The sequence below is a fragment of the Osmerus mordax genome, chromosome 10 (assembly GCF_038355195.1).
Source record: "Osmerus mordax isolate fOsmMor3 chromosome 10, fOsmMor3.pri, whole genome shotgun sequence".
Taxonomy (NCBI): Eukaryota; Metazoa; Chordata; class Actinopteri; order Osmeriformes; family Osmeridae; genus Osmerus; species Osmerus mordax.
Window position 1 is genome coordinate 5,562,626 of NC_090059.1, and position 23,413 is coordinate 5,586,038.

The window sequence follows — 23,413 nt, forward strand, 5'->3', positions numbered from 1 at the left end:
TGAATATTTTGGCTAGCAATCTTTACAAATTGAATCGATGCAGAATATACAAACATACAGAAATGCATAAGAAATGTACCTGGCATAATTCATATTATCGTAGGCAAAGCACCATGGGATCATGGTTCTTATAGCTTGGAGGTGCAACTCCCAGTCCCCCTCACGAGACGCACGCAGAAGGCCAAGTACTACATCCTCTACCATGTCAATGTATGACATCCAGAATGCAGAGAGCTCTCCATTGTTGTGACGGAGGTGTTCTAGAAAGTCTGTCCACAGGGTTATCGGCTCAGCTGAGAGTGGACTTTGCAGCAGATTGGTCATCTTTTCTTGGTTCAGGTCACTGGTCATGTCTTTCACATCCTCTAAGAATGATTTCATAATCTCACTCCTCTCTGGAGCATTTTTCTCAACCCAGGGTGTGAACTCTTCCCATGAAAGTCTCATCAGTGCTTCTGAGATGTACTTGTGGACCCTGACTGCACGGTTATGGTGTTTACCGTCAAGGACTCCATTGATGGACCCCTCTGCGACAACTCCAGCCTCTATGCATATGTCCTTTAGACCAGCATCTCTAAACCGCTTTCCTATGATGGCTAAGGCATTTCATAAGGTATGGAATGTCCCCATCCTGAGAAGAATGTTGGAGAACCATTCTCTGTGCTTCCAGGTTATCTCAGCGGCTTTTGCATAGAGCGCTTGATCCATGACTACAACTATTGTTTCTAGGTGCAGCTCCTTCCTGATTAGCTCTGATTGTTTCAGGATTTCAAACACTGTGTTTAACTCTGTGGCTGGTGAGTTGATGGTTGGCAGATGATTGAATGAATGCTTCATGTGGAATGTATATTACAATTAAATTGGATACATAGAAAATAGATACATGATTATAGCTTCATGCTAATTTTCAAACCTGCTCACCTGCTACATATACTTCTAGGCCTTGGTCTTCAATGGTGACTGATCTCTGCTTCAGTTTCTCAATGTGTGGAAGATCAGTTCTTGACAGATGTTGTCCATAGACATTGGCCTGTACCACTATGCCATTAACCCTGTGTGATGTACCCTTTCCAGTGAGGGTTTCCTCAAGTCTATCAATATTATCCCATGCAAGATTGGTGAAGACATGAGGCTTGATGGAGGCTGGAAGTACAACTCTTTGGTTAGAGGCTGTTGCTAGTTTTTGGAGACACAGAGCAGTGTTGTTCTCTTCAAGCTGGGATTAAGACACCCCATGCCCCAACTTGTTCAGTGTTTGTATGAGCTCAGTATTACCCGTCAGTGTTTTTACAGCATACGTGAGTAGAATGTGCTTTGGTGTTTTATGTTGACCACCTGTGACAGCGTATATTATGTCCTGACTAAATGATTGAACCAAAGCAGTGATCTTCTGTGTTCGAGTTTTGGTGTCAGGATTTCCAGTGAGCAGTCCAAAGAGAAGCCGTTCTAGTTGATCTGGTAAGGTGATATAGCCACTATCTTTCACATCAGGTGGATGGAATGGCCAGGGGGTCACTGTCATCTCCTGTTTAATGATTGATCTGATATGTGATGATGTCTGATCTATGATCTTGTTGACATTGGTTGACTTGGCCCTCCAAACGTTGAGTTCCCTCAGCAGATTTTGATTTTCCAAGACAACATCCCTTCTAGAAACAGTTTGAGGAACCATCAGCAATTTGGCTTTGTCATCTGGAAATATATCGACAGAATTTCCCAGCTCATAAGCGTCCTTCGAATGTTCTTCTTTGTTGAATCCCGCAGGCTTGTAACTCCACCAGATAGCATCAATGATGTGAGCTTTGTGAACAAAGAAGTGACCTGTACAACTGTTTTGTTGGGTATGATATCAGTTCTGATATACACGAAAAGGTCTTTATAGGCTTCCCTTTCAATCCTTTTATACTCTTCATCACCATCTGTTCCTGCATCGTTATCTTGGTTCTTGGGCTCCTTTTTCTTGATTCTTGAGTATTCCTTATAGCATGAACGATGATAGTGGGCCTCTGCAGCAACTACATCTCTGCTTGTTACTGCTAGAATCTTTTCATCTCTTTTTTGGGTAGCACATTCTCTTAGTGTTTGGTCAGCTTGTGTGAGTTTTTCCCTTGACTTGGAGCCCTTTACAAACTTCTCTTTATTACACAAAATGCAGATTGGATGATATACTCTTGCTCCATCTGAAGATTTCCTACTTGGTCTTTTTGGTAAGCTATTCTCTCCAGCTTCATATGTAATGTTTTCTGTGGCTTTCCTTTTCAGAGTCTCTAATTCTCTTTTCATTGTGAAGAGGCTCCGGCATTTTCTGTGATAGTGGATTCTTGGGACTTCTTCTTCTCCAAGGTCTTTAGCAACATCTGTAATAGGGGCATAGTTTCTCACTTTGGCTGTGTCAAGCAATGTTTTCCAGGATTCATAGTCTTTAAGACCAAAGATTTCATCATCTTCTTTTGATGTTTCATGGGTGTATGATACACACTTCAGATTCTTTGTACTGGCTGTCCATTCTGAATCCAGATCTAAATCTCCTCTACTCAGTTATATTGTGCAGGAGTATCCCACCATCACAGTAACTAAAATGAAAATCACAAGGGTGGTGATGTAAACATTACAGGTTAATGAACAATTGTGTTGAAAAAAATAAATAAAAGGTTTGTTACTTGACATTACTTAAACCCAACCCATCATAACATAAACTTAACTTGATGTCACTTACATCCTCTTGGAAATGTTTGGAAGATGTCCAACTGATGTAGCTAGCTAGCTTGCACTGTAGCAGTTACTGTTACACTGTTTAACCTGCAAGCTACCTAGCCTGCACTGTAGCAGTTACTGTTACACTGTTTAACCCTTGTGTTGTCGTCCCGTCAACCTTTTTTCACAGTATGTTTTTGCTTTTTCCAAAGTTTTAAATTGTTACATTTTTCTTCTACACATTTTCAGCGCTTATTTCGACGTCCCATATTTTCTGATATAAAACTAAAACTAAAAACGGGTCAATTTGACCCGAAGTCAACACAAGGGTTTTAACCTACAAGCTAGATAGCCTAGCTTACATTAGCTACTGTTACAGGTACAGCTGTAGGTATAATCTCCCTCTGTCTATTCCCCATTAATTCACAAGCACAAGAGAAAAAGTATTTTGTACTTACATTTAATACCCCTGGAATTCACTGGTAGTTGATTGAAGATGGCATAGTTGGTAGTGTTGTTATAACCAGTCAACTGAACCAACGATCTTTTCACCAAACTGACAAAACCTTGTTAAACTGTCAAAATCCATCAACATTCCTTGCATGAGCTACTTTCTAACTGAAAGTGGGTGAATATCAAAATACATGATATAATTTGTTTTAACCACTTACAAGTGTTATGTTGACAACACTATTGAAACAATTACTTTTTATTACAACTGTACATGAATAAATAGGCCATTTGGCCCTGGACTAATATAATGGTATTCTACTTGTCCATTATATTGGCTCCATTCTATTTTGAAGACTTGTGCTGGCTGCACAAGTATAATTTAACCCTTTGAGGAGTACGATCACACCTGTGTGATCAGTTCTGGGTGGGCCCTGGAGAGTACGATCACACAGGTGTGATTAGAACGCGTCCTTAGAATGTCCAGTTTGGCTTATTACGTAACAATAAAGCCTTCAGCAGTAGCCTACATGTATATTATAAACATAAGTCTCAATGTACTGTATATTTTGCAAAAGTATACCTTTATTATCCATATGTAAACGTTCAGTGACAGTTCAGTGACAGTGATTCTGCAGCACTGTTCTCCTGATCTGGAATAATTTTGTATTAACTGTAGATCTTTTTACTCGCCACGAGAGTTTGCATCATTCACTCTGGTTGGCGTCTACATGCCTCCGCAGGCTAGCGTCAACGAGGCTCAACGTGTGCTCGCCAGCCAGATACTGAGTGTGGAGAATGAAAATCCGGATTCCTTGGTTATTGTGCTAGGCGACTTTAACAAAGGCAATCTCACTCAAGAACTCCCAAAATATAGACAATTCATCAAATGCCCTACCAGAGAAGGAAACACCTTGGATCACTGCTACTCTACAATCAGCAAAGCATACCATGCGGTCCCCCGAGCAGCACTGGGTCACTCTGACCACGCCATGGTCCACCTGATTCCTGCATACAGGCAGAAGCTAAAGCGCTGTAAGCCTGCTGTGAGGACATCAAAACAGTGGACCAGTGAAGCTATGGAGGATCTGCGGGCGTGCTTGGACTGCATTGACTGGGACATGTTCACGACTGCTAGCAATAGTCTGGATGAGCTCACAGAGGCTGTGACATCATACATCAGCTTCTGTGAGGACTGCTGTATACCAACACGCACCAGGGTGAGCTACAACAACGACAAACCCTGGTTTACAGCTAAACTCAGAAGGTTGAGGTCAGCGAAAGAGGCCGCGTTTAGGAGTGGGGACAAAGACAGTTTCAAGGAGTCGAAGAACAGGTTTAGCAAGGCGGTGAGGGAGGCTAAACGACTGTACTCGGAGAGACTAAAACACCAATTCTCTGCAAACGACTCTGCTTCTGTCTGGAGAGGGCTCAGGCAGATTACCAACTACAAGCCCAGAGCCCCCCACTCCACTAACGACTCCCGCTTGGCCAACGACCTGAATGAGTTCTACTGCAGATTTGAAAGACAATTGGACAGTCCCGAACTACCCCTTCCCACCCAGGAGGCCTCCCACCTCCCCCCCTCTACAGTGACGACTCTCTCCATTAAGGAGGGTGAAGTTAACAGAATTTTCGAGAGGCAGAATCCCCGCAAAGCAGCTGGGCCGGACTCTGTCTCTCCAGCCACCCTCAAGCACTGCGCTGACCAGCTGTCTCCGGTGTTTACCTACATCTTTAACACCTCCCTTGAGACATGCCATGTGCCAGCCTGTCTCAAGTCCTCCACCATCATCCCTGTGCCCAAAAAGCCAAGGCCAACAGGATATAATGACTACAGACCCGTCGCCCTGACCTCTGTGGTAATGAAGTCTTTCGAGCGCCTGGTGCTGGCACACCTTAAATCCATCACAGACCCTCTGCTGGACCCCCTGCAGTTTGCCTACAGAGCCAACAGGTCTGTGGACGATGCAGTTAACATGGCCCTCCACTTCACCCTACAGCACCTGGACTCCCCAGCATCCTATGCCAGGATCCGGTTTGTGGACTTCAGCTCTGCCTTCAATACCATCATCCCCGCCCTGCTTCAGGACAAGCTCTCCCAGCTGAACGTGCCCGACTCCACCTGCAGGTGGATCACAGACTTCCTGCCTGACAGGAAGCAGTGCGTTAAGCTGGGAACACAAGTCTCTGACTCCCGGTCCATCAGCACCGGATCACCTCAGGGCTGCGTCCTTTCTCCTCTGCTCTTCTCCCTGTACACCAACAGCTGTTCCTCCAGTCATCCGTCCGTCAAACTCCTGAAGTTTGCGGACGACACCACCCTTATTGGGCTCATCTCTGGTGGAGACGAGTCTGATTATAGGTGGGAAGCGGCCAACCTGGTGACCTGGTGCAGCCAGAACAACTTAGAGCTCAATGCTCTTAAGACAGTGGAGATGGTTGTGGACTTCAGGAAGAACACAGCCCCACTCACCCCCATCACCCTGTGTGACTCCCCAGTCAACACTGTGGAGTCCTTCCGCTTCCTGGGCACTATCCTCTCCCAGGACCTCAAGTGGGAACTGAACATCAGCTCCCTCATCAAGAAAGCACAACAGAGGATGTACTTCCTTCGGCAGCTGAAGAAGTTAAACCTGCCAAAGACAATGATGGTGCACTTCTACACAGCCATCAGTGAGTCCATCCTCACCTCCTCCATCACCGTCTGGTACGCTGCTGCCACTGCCAAGGAAAAGAGCAGGCTGCAGCGTATCATCCTGTTAAGAAGGTGATTGGCTGGAATATGCCTACCCTCGAGGACCTTGCACACCTCGAGGTCCCTGAGGCGAGTGAGGAAGATTGTGGCCGACTCTTCCCACCCTGGATACTCCCTGTTTCAGTCACTCCCCTCAGAAGGCTGCGGTCCATCAGGACCAATACCTCACGCCACAAAAACAGTTTCTTCCCTTCCGCTGTTGGCCTCTTCAACAAGGCCAAGGGACCACACTGACTCTAATGACTTCCTGCTTAAAACACACTGCTTTTTGCACTGCATTACAAAATTGTATCTTGTACATTTGTATTTTTTGTAATATTTGTATTTTTATATTGTAAATTACGGCAACTTATATTTTATTTTATTGTATATTTTATTTAATTCTAATTCCACTTAGTACTGCTAACTTACGTACCCTTAGTATAGATTGTCCACATATTTACATTTTATGTTTATTGTATGCACCTTCCTGCCAAAGCAAATTCCTTTTTGTGCAAACTTTCATGGCGAATAAATCCCATTCTGATTCTGATTCTGACAATTTTGTTAGCTAATGTTAGCTAACAGCTAACCAAAAATAACTCACGCTTTACTCACGTCACCTAGTAATCCATAATATTATATGTTTTCCTTGACTTGGCTATCACTTTCAACACATTTTAACTATTGTATAACCAACCAGAGATCGAAATAATAGATATACATTCACAAATATGCATCTAAAACATCCGTCAATCGTCTTGTCTTTCGTCTCGTTTACATGCGGCCATCTTGGATTTGTTTGTGTTCCGGCAACAAAGATGAACTTTGATGATGTCCCACTTGACCCCGTACGCCTCAGTATTTTCTCGTGAGAAGAGTAGGTTATCTCGTTGACCCTTTGACACCCACAATGCATTGAGTACTGATCATAACAAAAAAACATGGCAGCCTACATTATCGGTATTAGCCAAGTTATCTTCTCGACAGCTACACTACGATAACATAACATATCCATTCACTGTGGATTCACTTGTGTGAATATTTGAAAATCGGAACAGTAATTACAGTACTAAGTTATTTTAATAAATATTTTAAGTTTAAGTTAAAAAACCCACACCAAGACGTCTCAATTTTTACCACAGTATCCTTTTACTTGTTTCATGTACATGTCCAGGAAAGGGTACAATCTTGTCATTGTCACGTTACATATCAAGGAATATCATTAGCACACAGCTATAAAAAATATCACATCAAAATTATTTAAAACCTTGATGCTGTGTAGGGGTAGGCAAAGCTTCCGTCAACATATCAACAAAAAAGTATAGCTGTTTGAGTTGTGTGATGTACTGGCTATATTTAGGACATGATCCTTTACACAGGATCCACTATGGACATCCAGGATCATGATGGGCTTGGGATTTCTGGGTCTGTTGTCTTGACAAGTCAACTGGCATTTATTGTCATCATATACTTACATTACACAATTAAACAAAACAACATTCTTCCAGGACCTAGACATAACCTAGACAACTACAACATCTAAGTAGAATTAGGTAAATAAAATTGGTCCAACAAGACAAGATGACATTTGTGACAAATGCCCCAAGACACAAAGAGGTGGGGATACTTCAAGTTCAAGTCTTTTATTGTCAGTTGCATAGAACACCACAAGGTCAGACTGGGCACTGAAATTCTTAGGACAAGACAACACAAGGCAACCTGGCATAACATATACTAAGTACACAGAACATAGATTACATCTATGATAAGCTAAAATATAGGGAAATATACAGATAATATACAATATGTGAATGTAAACATAACATACTAATACCATGTGTGGACATCAGTTATTGAGGTAGCAGCCATATGGAAAAATATTGAGTGGAGTCTGATGATGTACAGGTGCGTGTGGGGTGCATTGGTTTGTCCACAATGCGTGTGGCTTTGAGGATGCAGCATTAGGTATGTTTGTCAGGGAGGGAGGAGAGACCCTGACTATCTTCTCGGCTGTCCTCACCATCCTCTGCAGAGTTGCGGTTCGAAGCGGTGCAGTTCCCAAACCAGGCCGTGATGCAGCTCCTCGGGAAGCTGCCTATAGTCCCTCTTTGCAATGTGGTGAAGATGTGGGATGGGAGATGGGCTTTCAGCCACTGCTGGTACACCAAGGAATTAGGTGCTCGACGGTTTAGTTGATGTTCAGCAGGGATGGGTCACTTTGTGCTGACCTTACTTGCTCTGCACACCTGAGAGAAGGCATTTAGTACTATACATGGACAATTTGTACAGCAGTGCAACCCTCTTCAAACATTTTCTGTCTCTTGGAACGGGGCCTGTGCGGGCCAAAATTCACCTGTAAAATTAGATGAAAGGTAGTTAGATGGCTGAGCGGTTAAGGAATCGGGCTATTAATCAGAAGGTTGCCAGTTCGATTCCCGGCTGTGCAAAATGACGTTGTGTCCTTGGGCAAGGCACTTCACCCTACTTTCCTCGGGGGAATGTCCCTGTACTTACTGTAAGTCGCTCTGGATAAGAGCGTCTGCTAAATGACTAAATGTAAATGTCAAAAGCCCTAGCTTTTTTCCTCTGTGTTTCCCTGGCAGTGAGTGTTCACAATGTTGTATTTCACTCCATTCTACACCAAAAACGTCAGGGAGGACTGCTTTTTGTAGATACGAGTCTGCTGAAGATAGCCAGAATCTCGGATTTCTTTAACCAAGCCTGTTTCATTCGTCATTTGCCTGAGAAAGCGACTTCCGTTAGGCAGCTGCATTGAAAACCATTCAAACAGGTTGACAGCAGTGGGTTTTTGGAACTACAGCGAGCTACTTGAACCACGTGATCACGTGTCAGCGAGATCAAAGCGTGTCGCAACTCTCTTTTTCTATGGCTCTGGTCACATCTACCCAATCACCTACTTATTAAAAAAAAAATCTTATGGGCCAATTAGGGTCTTTATTTTGTTTGCGCTGAAGTACATTTAAAATAATAAAAAACAGTACAGCCAATCTGGGGCCCCTGCACACGTGGGGCCCGTAGGCTGCAGTCTACGCAAGCCTGTGCATTAATTCACGCCTGGTTAAGGCTGAAATATGCGACTCCGACTATGCTAATCCGTTTACGGAGGGATAGACTTTGTTTATGGTTCTCTGTAGGCTGTGGGTGCTGAAAACAATTCACCGCCAGAAGAGTAGGTGGCGCTACACTGCGATGCTAGCTAGGTTATTGAAAAGTCGGAGCAAATTGACAAATTAGCCGTTTCATCAATAAAATAAGCACATTTTCAGCAACAACACTGCCCATTTCTCGTCACATTTCAATTCAGATGCTGATTTACATGTACTGTTTAGCTGAAATATGAATTGTAAAAACTTACAGCAATGGCGGTCAAAGGATTCTGTTCGTCTTGTGGATCACGGCAACCCCGCCCTCGCCCCTGACGCAAGCGGTTCTTAATACTGACCAATCACAGCCAAGGGGGTATCCGTAACTATCCAAAATTACGACGGATAGTTAGGAAATTCAGGAGGTGTACGTCGAGCTCTCCGGGGCTCTCCGAGGACAAATAATTGAAATTGTATTTTGTCTTCTTCATTGCCAACAAATAGAAATCCAAGTATTTTTATCGGCTATTGTTCCTACTATTAACATTCACCTGTGACCATGTACCATCCTGTAACTGGTGTTCCAGCAAAATCTTTTTCAAGATTAGCCTTTATTCTTCTACCCTAGGCCTTCACCATCTCTTGGTCAGTTTTTGGCACTTTCTTCATGAGATGCAGTTTGTACAACTTATTTACTTATAACTGGGAATACATGAGATTACATTAAATTCCACAGTTCCACATGCATAATTCACCAGCCATTAAATGAACATCTCACTGTAGCCTATTCAGAATCCATGCTCTGTTCAACAGGATCAGAATGCGCAAATCGTTTTTTTCCTCTTCATTATACTCATAATGACAGTGTAACTGACAATTCCACACAAGCCTGTAAATAACATGGGGAGAACAAAGAACTTCTATACTCTTTGCCTACCAGTAGCTACCATACATGTACCATACATCTGTGCATCCATTTCTGCGGCAGCAAACGTCTCTTCGTCATCTTAATCGTCATCATCATCCTGTGATGAAAAGCATTCAGTTGGGGGTAACTGCTACAATTAGTTGAATAGGCACCAACTGATATTTACTTTGTATCATGTCGAATATGATTAAAAGCAAGGTGAAGTAGAGGCTACAATCACAAGCTTATAGGCCTAAACAAAATATGCCTTACCTGTTCGTGTGCCTTACCTGTGTTTTTATATTTAATATAACATTGAACATGCTATTTTATTAAGTCCACCACTTTTTCACCTGTAATATTAACGGACACTGGGGTTAAATGTTCAATGTATGGACTGGCCACTGCATTCAAATGTATGCATTGACTCGGCAGCAATCACGCCAATTGTCTCTATGCTGCTGTGCTCAGATTGATCATAAACACGTAGGCCTAATAAAAGTTATATCGGAAGTAGGACAACGTTTTTTGTCGCCGGGTGCCATGGTGGATCTTAGTATCGGAGCTCCACTGATGTTGGCTTTTAATAGTTCTCAAGCCCACGCTTAACTCAGAGTGGACGTACTCCAAGTTGACTTAACAAATTCAAATGAGCTTTTCTGGAACCGATTTTAAACTAGATCACCTCAGAGTTCAGGGTTAGGCTCACAGTTTGTTGAACCCGCTACCTGGAATACCCCCCTGGCAACTGCAAGAACAGAGAACAGAGGTTAAATACCGATGACAATAACCCGGGAACACCTGGTGAGGGGTGGAGACAAACCAACAGGTGAAACGAATCAGGGTGTGACATATTTCCCTATTTTCCTACGTTTTATTTAATTGAGAATGCCTTTGTTCATCGCATTAGTTCATTCGCAAAATATAACTTTGCAGAGTACCCGGTTTCTTGAGATATTTGTAGGAAACTCGCTGCAGACCAGAGGACCAATCAGAGTGAAGGGGCAGGGACGAGAAGAGAACATTTGGAATAATTTTGTCATAATTTTTCATTATTTGATGTTGAAATACTTATCCAAACAACGTCAATGGCAGCACTGCATACCATCGGATTATAAAGAGGACACATGCAGAATAAGAACATAGCAGAGTGTCCGGTTCTTGAGCTGATTGTGGGAAACTAAACCCATTCTAATTTGTACACACACACCTTTGTCTATCATTATTAGAGAGATAATAAAAATGCGTTTTATCTGTTCCAGAATCGATTTTCTTAAACCCTGAATTTCAGTTGTATATCACCTGACAATATCAAAGTCCAACTGCATTGACAAATAGATAAGAATTGAAACTGATTGAAAGACAAACAACAGTACCAATGCTAAGTCAACATAACCGATCAATGCATTGACCTCCCTTAACAGCTGTCCGATTACTTAACCAATGTCAATCTTCATCTCCACCAGGTCAAGATCCAAGCCGGCCCCAGGTTTGCCTCCTACTTGACCTTCAGCCCATCGGAGGTCAAGTCTCTGAAAACAGAGTACGGGGACCTGGAGTTCTGCATTTAAGTGGTGGACAGTATGCAGGAGGCTGTAGACTACATCCACTGCTACGGCAGCTCCCACACCGACGTCATTGTGACCGAAAATGGAAGTGACCGACAACATCCACCAGCCCATTCTAACACAGTCCATTCAGATTATCAACAACTTGGATAGCAACGATGTAATGGTTGGTTAACAGCAGGGTTTTGCTTGTCTTGTCTATCTCTGTTTCCTTTCTTCATCTCCTATCCCCTTTTTCTTCATTCTTACGTGCCATTTAACATGAATTATAATATCTTAAAGACATTAAATTTAAGCTTCCTGTGAGACCACTTTAAAGCAACAAGATTTATCCTCACAACTTTATTTATCACACTTACCTTTGTCTTTGACATATCTTTCCTAGTTCCTTGGAACTGTACAATGGATCTAAACAAAAAAAATTAACCATAGTCAAGACATTATGAGGTGTTGCTTGTGATTTCCCAACAGGTTTATTTTTAGATAATCTCTGCCCCCTAGTGGTCATTAGTGGCGTAACAGCTTGAGTGGGTTGATCAAATTTATATTTGATACAATGTGCTGGATTAGAATTGATGATGATTTTTTTTAGAGGACACAGCAGAGCAGTTCTTACAGCAACTTGACAGCGCCTGCGTGGTCTGGAATGCCAGCTCCAGGTTTGCGGATGGCTAGTGCTTTGGACTGGGTGTGTATGCCTCGTCCTTGTCCTACTTCACCCTATCTGTTCCTATGGAATACAACTCTGTGTGTGAAATATAAATCTATCAAGCATTGCACAGTCAGTCGGTGAACAAGTTTAAGAAAGCTTTATTGCTTGCGGCCAGCCCAGAATGAGACAAAAACATCACACGCCATTGTGCTACAAGTTTGTCTGCTAGCATGTTGCGCTAGCTACCTATTTAACCCTTGTGTTATCTTAGGGTCATTCTGACCCATCAGTCATGTGACCCACCGTCGTATTGTGACAAATTTACCGCATACAAAAACAAAGTGAAGCATTTTCTTTTAACCATTGGGCTGTCTCAGCCCCCACATTGCAAAGGTTGAAAGAATTTTGTTTAATTTGTTTTTGTATTGGGTAAAATTGGGTAAACACAACGATGGTTCGTTATGAACCTTTGGGTCATGTGACCCGAAGGCAGCACAAGGGGTTAAGCAACCCCGCTCTTTACAGTCATTGGTTAAGACAAAGGCATGCAAATGTCCCATGGCTCTTCTTCATTGGCTCCTTGCATAGACCTGGCGCGCGTGTGTGCGTGCGTGTTTACGTGTGTGCGTGTTTACGACATCAACCCTGATTGCAACACAACAACAGGATCTCCGGTCCTGGGGTCGTAAAAGCTCCTTCACATATGTGTCGAGCAAATGGTCACCAGACCTTGCGTCTCCACCTATAGTCTTTGTCAAACAGTATCTCCTTAAAACAACCAAAAAACCCCTCTTCTTAGTCCTCAGCCCCAAGATAAGGGTCTTGTATGTTTACCCAGAGTTCAGATTTGGGGTTAGGCCTCTATTTGCACCCAAGGAATACTGAACACAGAATCATTCTTATACAGGATAAATGTGTTACATCTTCAATTTTTCCAACACTCTGCTTGTCTTTTCAACCCTCCCTCTCATTATTCCTCCCTCCATCTCTCTCATTATGTCTTATTTCTATTCCCAACCCCCTCTATAGGTGCTTAAGTGGGCATCAGCACAGCTCGTATCCATGCTAGAGGTCCTGTAGGTTTGGAAGGGCTACTCACCACCAAGTGGGTCCTGAGGGCCGCTGGGCACACAGCAGCAGACTTTTCTGAGCAGGGCACCATGACGTTTCTCCATAAGACCCTCCCAGTTACTCAGCCCCTGGCTGGTCACAGAGAAAGCAATTTACCTGGGAAATAGATAGACACGCACGTCTCTTCTGTCTGGTCCAACCTGCTCTGACTCAGTTACCAAACACATTTTAAAATCCCAAAAGGCCAATTCCCTGGACAATTGCTAAAAATTATGTGCAGATAGGCAGAACTGAGCAGACGCTCCTGTGTATAAGAAGTTCACGATTTATTTGCTTGAATGGTCACTTTGACTTCTGTCAGAGTTTATGAGGCCTCACCTAATTGGTACAGACTGCCCAGTACAGACTGGACAGTGACTACCCACCACCACTTGCTGTACACTATTGCCTAAGCATAAGCAATGACTAAAAGTCAGATGCTCTTAGTTCATACTATTCGTTACTATTTTCAGGTTTTATGAGTATTTTGCGCTTCAGTTGCAACTACAGTACATGTTTTACAGATTAAAGTTAGTTGGATAATTGGACTACTTAATAACAACACAGCCAAGACCTTGATTATAACTTACTGTCTAGAAATCACACACAAGACAACAAATGGGTTGATGAAATACATAGTTGTTGTTGCACATTACTCCTTGTAGTCATCTAATATTATTCATTTTTCCAGAGATCACAACATAATTTTGACCGGTTCTTGAATAGACACAATCAGTTTGACCGCAAAGTGAATGGCTTCCTCTGTGTTGCTTTGTTACTGGTTTACTGTTTAAAAGGGTCAAATACTCACTCAGCTAAACTTCACAATGTTCTATTTTGTAACATAAAAAAAAAGAAAATCCTTTCTGAAAGTGCTAAAATATCAAACCAATTTCATTGTAAACAACATACCAAGAAACACTTGTTCATGTTAAAATGCTTTTCACTTTTTTATTTCCTTTAATCCAAAAGCATTTCATCCTATTTTGCATTTTTATACCTTGTACAAGGTATATACAGTATATACCGTATTTTTCAGAAAATGAACACATTTTCTATAAACCACACCCCACCAGAATGGGAGCTTCCATCCATCCATCCATCCATCCATCATCTTCCGCTTGTCCGGGGGTCGGGTCGCGGGGGCAGCAACCTAAGCAGGGAGGCCCAGACTTTCCTCTCCCCGGCCACTTCCACCAGCTCTTCCTGGGGGACCCCGAGGCGTTCCCAGGCCAGCCGAGAGACATAGTCCCTCCAGCGTGTCCTGGGTCTTCCCCGGGGCCTCTTCCCAGTGGGACGTGCCCAGAACACCTCACCAGGGAGGCGTCCAGGAGGCATCCTTATCAGATGCCCGAGCCACCTCAACTGGCCCCTCTCGACGCGGAGGAGCAGCGGTTCTACTCTGAGCCCCTCCCGGATGACCGAGCTTCTCACCCTATCTCTAAGGGAGAGCCCGGACACCCTGCGGAGAAAACTCATTTTGGCCGCTTGTATTCGCGATCTCTTTCGGTCACTACCCACAGTTCGTGACCATAGGTGAGGGTAGGAACGTAGATCGACTGGTAAATAGAGAGCTTCGCCTTTCGACTCAGCTCCTTCTTCACCACAACGGACCGATGCAGAGCCCGCATCACTGCGGACGCCGCACCGATCCGCCTGTCGATCTCGCGCTCCATCCTTCCCTCACTCGTGAACAAGACCCCGAGATACTTGAACTCCTCCGCTTGGGACAAGATCTCCTCCCCGACCCGGAGATTGCACTCCACCTTTTTCCGGTCGATAACCATGGCCAGATTTGGAGGTGCTGATTCCCATCCCAGCCGCTTCGCATTCGGTTGCAAACCGCTCCAGTGAGAGCTGGAGGTCACGGCCCGATGAAGCCAACAGGACCACATCATCTGCAAAAAGCAGCGACCCGATCCTGAGGTCCCCAAACCGGACCCCCTCAACGCCCTGGCTGCGCCTAGAAATTCTGTCCATATAAGTTATGAACAGAATCGGTGACAAAGGGCAGCCCTGGCGGAGTCCAACCCTCACCGGGAACAAGTTCGACTTACTACCGAATGGGAGCTTTGTGTTTGTAAATCTGAGTATAAACCGCACTGTAATATATGCCGCACTTGATAGGGGAACAATGATACCAAGCAATGCACGAGTATAGGCGATCTTACATCATGCCGTTGTGTAACACACTTCGAAAACAAAAGTAAGTGCGTAATGTATGTTTTCTATTGCCCGGGAATTATCAAATTTTTAATAACTACTGTTGTTTTGTTATAAAAATGTGCTATAAGCCGCATCGTAATATAAGCTTCACCACCACAAGAACATTTTTAAATCGGGGTATAAACCGTGGCTTTATTTCCGCTAAATATGGTAATGCCCTGAGCCTCATAAGAGAATATGAGCAGTAGCTAATTGACAAGATGCCTTTCTTATCCTCCAGGCAAAAACTTCACAGCCTTTATATTTACGCACTGTAACATTCCAACATGCAAGCCTATAAGATTGCAACACACATCTCCAGTAAGAATCAGTTCAGGTTTTTGGGTAATGTGTAGTTTTATTGCAAAATGAAGTTTTAGTTGAATAATGATGCTATTGGATTTTCTCATGTCCGTTGATTTGGAGATGAATAAGAATGAATTGTCTCAATATTATATGTATATTTATCTCAGTCGTAGTCTTTAATTGAAATAAATCACACTGATCTGAAAACAGCTGTCTAAAAAAGGATGTTAAAAGAAATTCCCAACAGGGAATTCTCATTGCTGTAAGTGGGGCATGGAAGATGGAAGACAATACTATAGAGGTTTAATTATCCTATGATCAGAAATGAAATGAAAAGAACGGAGACTAAAAATGGCATCACAGAGATGCCATTTCTTCACTTTCTCTCAACCCTTATCTAAAACATTCACTTTCCAAAGGGCACTACTTACCCTTCAATCAGCCTCCCATCACAATTTCAAAGGTTTGGAAAGAAAGGGTAGAGAGTAGAACTCTTTCTTTTTTCACTCTTTACTTGTGGAAGGAGATACTGAAACTATGGTCTAAATTGCTTTAGAAAACAAGATTAATGTAATATTTGATGTTATGTATCCCCAAATGCTATGAAGTCTGATTGATGAGATATCAATGTAGGTATAGGTCTTAGATATAGGGTGACATTAGGTTTGTGGTTGTTTAAATGGAAATAACCACATTTAAAAGTTTACACCTAGTTAACTGTAGGGATGCTGTGGAGGGAGTTTGGAGATGTTGTATGGTACAGTGTGGGTAGCTGATCAAGGTCATCTCAGGTCATTTGTAACACTTGCACAAAGTATGAACGCTGTCCTCAACAAATATTCTGGAAAAGTACAACCACCCGTCTAAAATTGTAAATTTGAACAAGTGTTATTAGGCCCAGCTTCAGGTTTAAATGTGACACACTCCAGTCAAAAAGGGACGTTGTCGACAAGGTAATTTCTCAGTTTTTTACAAATTGTTAAAGTGCAGATTGTAAGATTTCAAATTGTGTCATACATTGAAATCTGAAAATAGTTGAAGAAGATACGCGTATCTGAATGTTGTTAAACCTGGAAAGCTCTATAGCCCAGATAATCGGCTTAAAATATTTGAGACCTTATCACTCCTTCAGAGAGATTTGGTCGTTTTGTGTTTATCATTAGAAGCGTTGAGTGCCGGCCGCAGTGAAGAAAAGAAAAAGAAAACAATATTCGCACTCGATCCTAGATATTTGTTTTATCACCCAGTATTTTTGCACTGACTACATTGCACTGTACCTGGCCAGATTATAGTTCAAGTTATGTGTTAAGCTGTTGGTGCAAATCATATCTTCCGAAAACAGTTGTTTTCTGTTTTTGAGCACAGATCAGAGAATACCCATTTAATAGCATGTCCACTGCAACCATCTTTTTGTGCAAGTGCAAGTATCCCCATGACCCCAACTTTAACTTCTACTACTGTAAGAACAGACATGGTGCACTTTGAACCTCCCGCCATCTTTTATCCGACATAACCCTGGCTGAAGCACAGCCAAGTCCCATGATGAACCCTGTTGATGGATCTGACACACACCAATGTCCACAGATATCAGATAACGATCTTATGATCAGAAATGAAAAGACAAGAGAAGACAAGAACGGAGACTAGAAATGGCATCACAGAGAAGGTTTTGTATTTATTCACTTTCTCTCAACCCTTATCTAAAACATTCACTTTCCAAAAGGCACTACTTACCCCTCAATCAGCCTCCCATCATAAGTCCAAAGGTTTGGAAAGAGCAGAAACAGAAAGTACATAACTGGACTTGGACAGAAAAGTCAACAGGCCTTTAATTGAACATTACTTAAGACCAAAACTCATATTTCTTGTTGCGCTTGATCTTAAGAGACTCCCTAATGTGCTTCCTGCTGGGCTTCAATTTTTTCTTTTTTGAATCAATAATTAATAGTTAAAGTTATTTATTCATGTGTATCTTTGCCAATTACAGGCAGTCTAATTAACAATTTCAATAATTGATATTTATTTCTGAAAGAGTTCCGTATCTCTGGCTGATGAAAAATGCATGAGTTGGGGATGTGGACTAGTTTTCGTTTTTTTGTTCAGAGAGAGCTTGATGCTCGGAGCTAGTACCAGGACACTTTGACTCCAACTCTTTGAGTCCTCTTTGGGTCTGTGATGTGGGTCTAATATGGGCCTCTTTTGTGGACCCAAAGCACTTGCTTGGCACCATGTGATCCCATAAAGACTCTTACATGCCCATCTTCAGATTCCCCTTTTTTGTTCTTTAATAACCAGCTTCAAAGAATAAGCTTCTGTTTCCTTGATAATTTTGCTTTGTGGAAGGGGTGTAATGATGTCATGGCACTCTGCTAAAAAATATCTCTTGTCTAGTTAAACCTTGGTGGATATGCTTTCACAGCTAGCTCCCTGGCCAACATTCAAGTTGAAAAAATGACATAACAACCTTCAAATTTGACATGCTATATCCCTTTAATGATAACAACAAAGTTGTTTAAAGACCAAAAGAAAGCCCCATCATTTGACTTCCATCAATTCATTTATTGTAGCTCCAAAAAAACAGGAGGTTGGGAACTGGCAAAGCACACTGTTTTGCTCTGTAACAACAAAAGCAAGAGAGACTATCACCATTTACCATGAGCTTTGCTTGAACTCTGAAGGAGGTGTACTTCCCTGACAATGCAACGCAGCTCAAAAAGGATAAACAGAGACCTAAATCCCAATCATATGGAGGCGGGATTTAAAAAACACAACAATGAGGACATTACAGTAAAACAAAGATGGCAAGATCAGGTTTAGCGATGCATGGGTTGTACTAAGGGTAGGGTTAGGTGGGGACTCAATTGACTTCAGTGACACGTTGCAGGGAGCCAATGGATGGGCTTGCGCTGCCCCACTCACTGTACCTCCTGTACTCTCCAGGGCGCAGGAAGTACTGGCGCCCCCTATAATGAGGGTGCTCATGGAGGATCCAGTAGCCCTCCATGACGTTGACAGAGGAAATGTCACGGCTGTGGAAGCGCTCAAACAAGTCAGGACAGTCTTCGTTCAGTTCCATGTTCTGGCCCCCAAATTCAGGACGCTCAAAGATCTTCATCCTGTAGTTCCCACGGTACTGTGAAAATCAAGAATGGTATAATTATGCACCCTAGTTAATTCTTAATAAAGTGAGTGATATAATGAGAATAACTAATTATTAATAAGGTGAATGAAAATATTTATTTTCATCTGTTGGTTATGCTTCTAGCAAGCTTTTGTCTGTTAATAGGTCACTACTCAAATTATCTTCTCTCAAGTTACAAGTTACACCATCTGGCACTAAAAGGATCCTGGCCAGTGTTCAAATTGTGTCTTGTGGTCTTGGGAGGGGTCCCCAAGGTGGATTGTGGGTGGGTAACACTAATAAAACTCCCCATGTTTGACATTAACTCTCCACTATCTTCTTCCCCACAGTCCCCCTCAATACGAACACTTATTGTGACATTTGATGACTCACTGAATTTTACTGAAAGACAGCCAATGGGTCACAATAGGGTACACTCACAGGGGGCACCATACGGCAGGAGCGGATGCAGTCATTAAAACCGGCCCATCGTTGGTAGTCTGGGTACTCCCCCTTGTGCAGCATGTATTGGTAGCCGCTGTAATTAGGCTTCTCATAGGCCACCCAACAGCCACTCTCCACCCTTATGGAGTTACAGCGACTGAAGTGGTTGTGCATCTCTGCAAAGTCACCACTGCACTCAAAGTGACGACCTTGAAAGTTCCTGTCCTCGTAGAAGATAATCTGCTCAAAAGAAAGTATCTGACTGTAAAGACCTCAGTGGCACACAGACAATTGATTGAATTTCAGTATCAACTTTGAAATGAATCCTGATAAACATTGACTCCACCAAAATCTAATTCAGAATATATTTTTTAAATCTGTTATAAGGCTTGCTGACGTCATCATATACGGATGATGATCAGTATATATGAACAAATCTGAACTATTTTATGATTGTCAAAGTAGTCCAATGGGTTGATATTGATGCATTTTTAAAGGAAGTCAAGCAAACGTTTTCCAGATGACTGGCTTTGTTTTCGACTGACACACCTGCCATCTCATTTTTGGTTAAATTGTGTACATGTTATTGACACGCTGTTTGACTGAAGGATTCACTAAAATCAATTCCCGCATATTCTCTGATAAACTATTAAGATTAATTGAAATAAATATATAAGAATGAATTTAAACATATCAGTATTAAACCATCTACAAATTAATGAAAAAAGTTAACAGACTTGCATAGTCATCCAAGGTACCTCAGGTAACATTTCAGTAGATTCACATTTAGCCATATAGAAGAAATGGTACAGCTCAGAGTACAAATCAGTATGGCTCAATTAAATTGAACAAATTTAAAAAACCAGAGACTGGGCCTGACACAGCAATTTTGAAAAAACACTGTTACGTCCCCTGCCCTGTGTTCGTAGCAACAAGGGGCACTACGACAAGGGGGCTCGTAACAACCACCCTCTTTCCACTCAATATTTATATATAAATACCTAATATTTTAATTTCTCAGGAATTATTAATGAACTGGCAACAGACCAAAAGTTATTAATTTGGGGCATTCAAGGATACTGAAAACAGAAAAAATACATTGGTTTGTTATTCATTGAACAGTAAATTAAGTTGAAGCCTGTCTTTTCCCACTTTGGACTCAACATGTCATGTAGACGCTTACCTTGCCCATTGTGACTGGTATGTTCTCACTGGACCAAAAACTGCGCAGTACAGACCTCTTTATACACCCCGTAGGGATCAGATCTTTGTAAACATAACACAAAGCCTTGTCACATCAGCACAATATCCTCTATAGACTACACAACACTATAGGACCGGCCAATACCAGATACTCTTTGTCTCTGTCAGGGCTGACTGCTTGTAAAAATACAGTACAGCTGCACTTTTTAGAAGTCCCACAATGAAAGTTGCAGTCTCAGCCATTATTGACACTGTGGCCAGCAATGTGTAGTATAGATTGGGTATGTGGTTGACGATTTTTTTGGGGGTGTAATGTGTATGTAGAATTGCAGCTGTTGCCTATAATAGTTAATTAATTCTTCATCTTTACCAAAAACTAAAGAGTAGTGTTTGGCTGTTAAAATGTCCTGTACTCATCAAAAGTCAATGACAAAAATCTCCCCAATCCAAGTTACTGCATTGTTTAGCTGCTAAGTCTTTTATGGATATGAAAGCAAATCACTCAATTCTCTTGTTTAGTAAATTGTTTTTAATCTACAGAGATGTAGGGTTTACATGACACTCCTCATCCTTCTAAAAGAGCCAACCATGGGGTTATGGCAGCCCCAGTCACTGCAAGCCCTATATTCGCCAGGGCGCAGGAAGTACTGGCGTCCGCAGTAATTAGGGTGCTCATAGAAGGCCCAGTAACCCTCCATAATGTTCGAGGAGAAGATGTTGCGGTGACGGAAACGGTCATAAACATTAGGGCAGTCGTCCATGAACTCCATCATGTGACCGGTCATTTCAGGTCTGTTGTAGATCCTCATCCTGTAAGATCCTCTGTGCTGTTGGTCAAATAAATAAGTGCAAAGTGATTGTATGAGCAATAAAACATTTTCAATAGACATGGAACCATTGGCAGTGATTTGAGTGTTCCTGACATTTGGAATAACCTTTTGAAGCCACATCATTCTCAGCAATTGTCATTCCTAACTGCCAAAAAAACTGAGCAATGGACAGAATTAAAACGTAGATGCCAAGTCTTTTGGGAGGTGTATCCTATTCCTTTTTAAGAAAGATTGGCTCTCCTTGAGGACCTGGCACAAATACTTTTATGCTTTGACTCGACTATCTATAAATGACATCAAAAGGGCAGTGACTGACATTGATTTCTAAAAAGCTTGTTTGATGTGCAGGGAGAACCACCCGGCTAGTGGTTTGATTGACTTACTGGAGGGAACATCTGGCAGGAGCGAATACAGTTGTTGAAGCCCATCCAGCGATGATAGTCAGGGTACTCTCCTTGGTTCAGGATGTACTGGTAGCCCATGAAGTTTGGCTTCTCATAGGCCACCCAGTGACCCCCAGTTACACGGATGGAGTTGCAGCAGTTGAAGTGTCTAAAGGTGTCAGCACAGTCGCCATTGCACTCATAGTGGCGGCCCTGGAAGTTGTAGCCTTCGTAAAAGATAATCTTTCGAGGAAATGGATGAATGTACAAAATGTGTTAGATACAGGTTCGATTTCCACCCATGTCACTTTTATCTATAAAAAAAAGTGGTTGACAGGATGTGTGTGTGTGAAAGTGGGTTTGAATTGCCAGTAGGGGACACTCATCCCCCTTAAATCTGAGCATTATGGCAAGTGCTGTTGGATCTGGTCTCAAAACACTGCTGAGAAACGATATTACTCGCATTGTAAACCTGCTTTTTTACTCTCTATGATCATCTTAGGTTTTCCTTAGATAAAGCATTTCATCATCCTGCCTTTTCTATCCGAGCACTGATTCTACTTCATTAGAGTTCTCTACAATGTTTTTACAAAATGGCCTCTATTAGTTGTCTAAAATATAGGGTCTCCAAACTGAACAGCTTTATTTGTGCAACTGAATAATAGTAATTATCCTATCTTAAAAAGTCCAGTCTAGTACAATCTAATCTGATCCAGTGATTAAAAAGTTAAATTTCCAAGAGCAAACAAAACATAATTGCTAAATCAGATTTGGAACAGGTCTAGGTAGCTTTTAACTATAACACAGTCTGGAATCTTTCCCGTCTGTCCAAATACATATTTTGCCATGAAGGATTTATCCTCAACTTTCTCTGCCTTCATAAACAGGAGGCCCAGCAGTTAGACTTGTTCATACCTTTCCCATCGTTGGAGGACTGGAGGACCTGCAGCTTAAGCCTTTTAACAGACTCACAGGCCCTTTTATATTATTTCCCTGACAGGAGCACTATGACGTGTCAAACTAGACTTTATCTTGTTAGACGTCACAGACATACCCTTTTGTTTTTCATACCATAGTCCACTTTACCCTCAACTGCTAGAGTTTACCTATAGAATTGAATCGTCCATGGTCCTCCCCATATCCCTATTCTATGTTTGGGCTACATAGAGCCTTGTTCAGCCATGACCTAGTGATGCAGCCTTTTGAAACTTTACACAAAAGCACTTGAGGAATGTGTGGAACTAGAGAGCTTTAACATTTAGCTAGTTAAACTGCTGTTTAACCATGCAAAATCTCAGTTGAAAATAAAGTTTTAAACATTTCAGGTTGTCATGATAAAGAAAACTCAGCGCTGATGTTCATAATTTATATGTAGCAATGAAATTACGTTCCATTATTTTTGCCGTAGTTTCATGCTTCCATACTTCCATTTCTGACCAACATCTGGTATCATATCATATCTTGGTTGTTTTTCATAGCAGCCCCTTTTGGTTAAGTGATAGTGATGATATTGATTGAATCAAGCTCTTATTGTTGATGTAATCTAAAGTGTTTATTGTTCTTTCCATAGCCTGGATACCTACTCTGATGTCATGACAGACATTTGTGTGTGTGTGTGTGTGTGTGTGTGAAAAGTAATAGTGCTTTGGACTCCAGTCTTTGGCTCGTAAACATACCACAGAGCTGAAGGGGAAAA

General features: G+C 42.1%; 2 protein-coding genes across 2 annotated transcripts; both read right to left on the reverse strand.

Moving 5' to 3' along the window:
* Window positions 1-18,593: 18,593 nt before the first annotated feature.
* crygmx (crystallin, gamma MX) lies at window positions 18,594-19,703 on the reverse strand. Its single transcript, XM_067245130.1, has 3 exons — window positions 19,699-19,703; window positions 19,299-19,563; window positions 18,594-18,869 (listed from the first exon to the last, which is right to left on the reverse strand). The coding sequence occupies exons 1-3, from the start codon at window positions 19,701-19,703 to the stop codon at window positions 18,594-18,596; spliced, it is 546 nt and encodes a 181-aa protein (XP_067101231.1).
* A 1,352-nt stretch (window positions 19,704-21,055) lies between these two features.
* On the reverse strand, window positions 21,056-23,147 carry crygmxl2 (crystallin, gamma MX, like 2). Its single transcript, XM_067245131.1, has 4 exons — window positions 23,142-23,147; window positions 22,633-22,710; window positions 21,718-21,960; window positions 21,056-21,331 (listed from the first exon to the last, which is right to left on the reverse strand). Exons 1-4 carry the CDS (start codon window positions 23,145-23,147, stop codon window positions 21,056-21,058), a joined length of 603 nt encoding a protein of 200 aa, XP_067101232.1.
* Window positions 23,148-23,413: the final 266 nt, after the last annotated feature.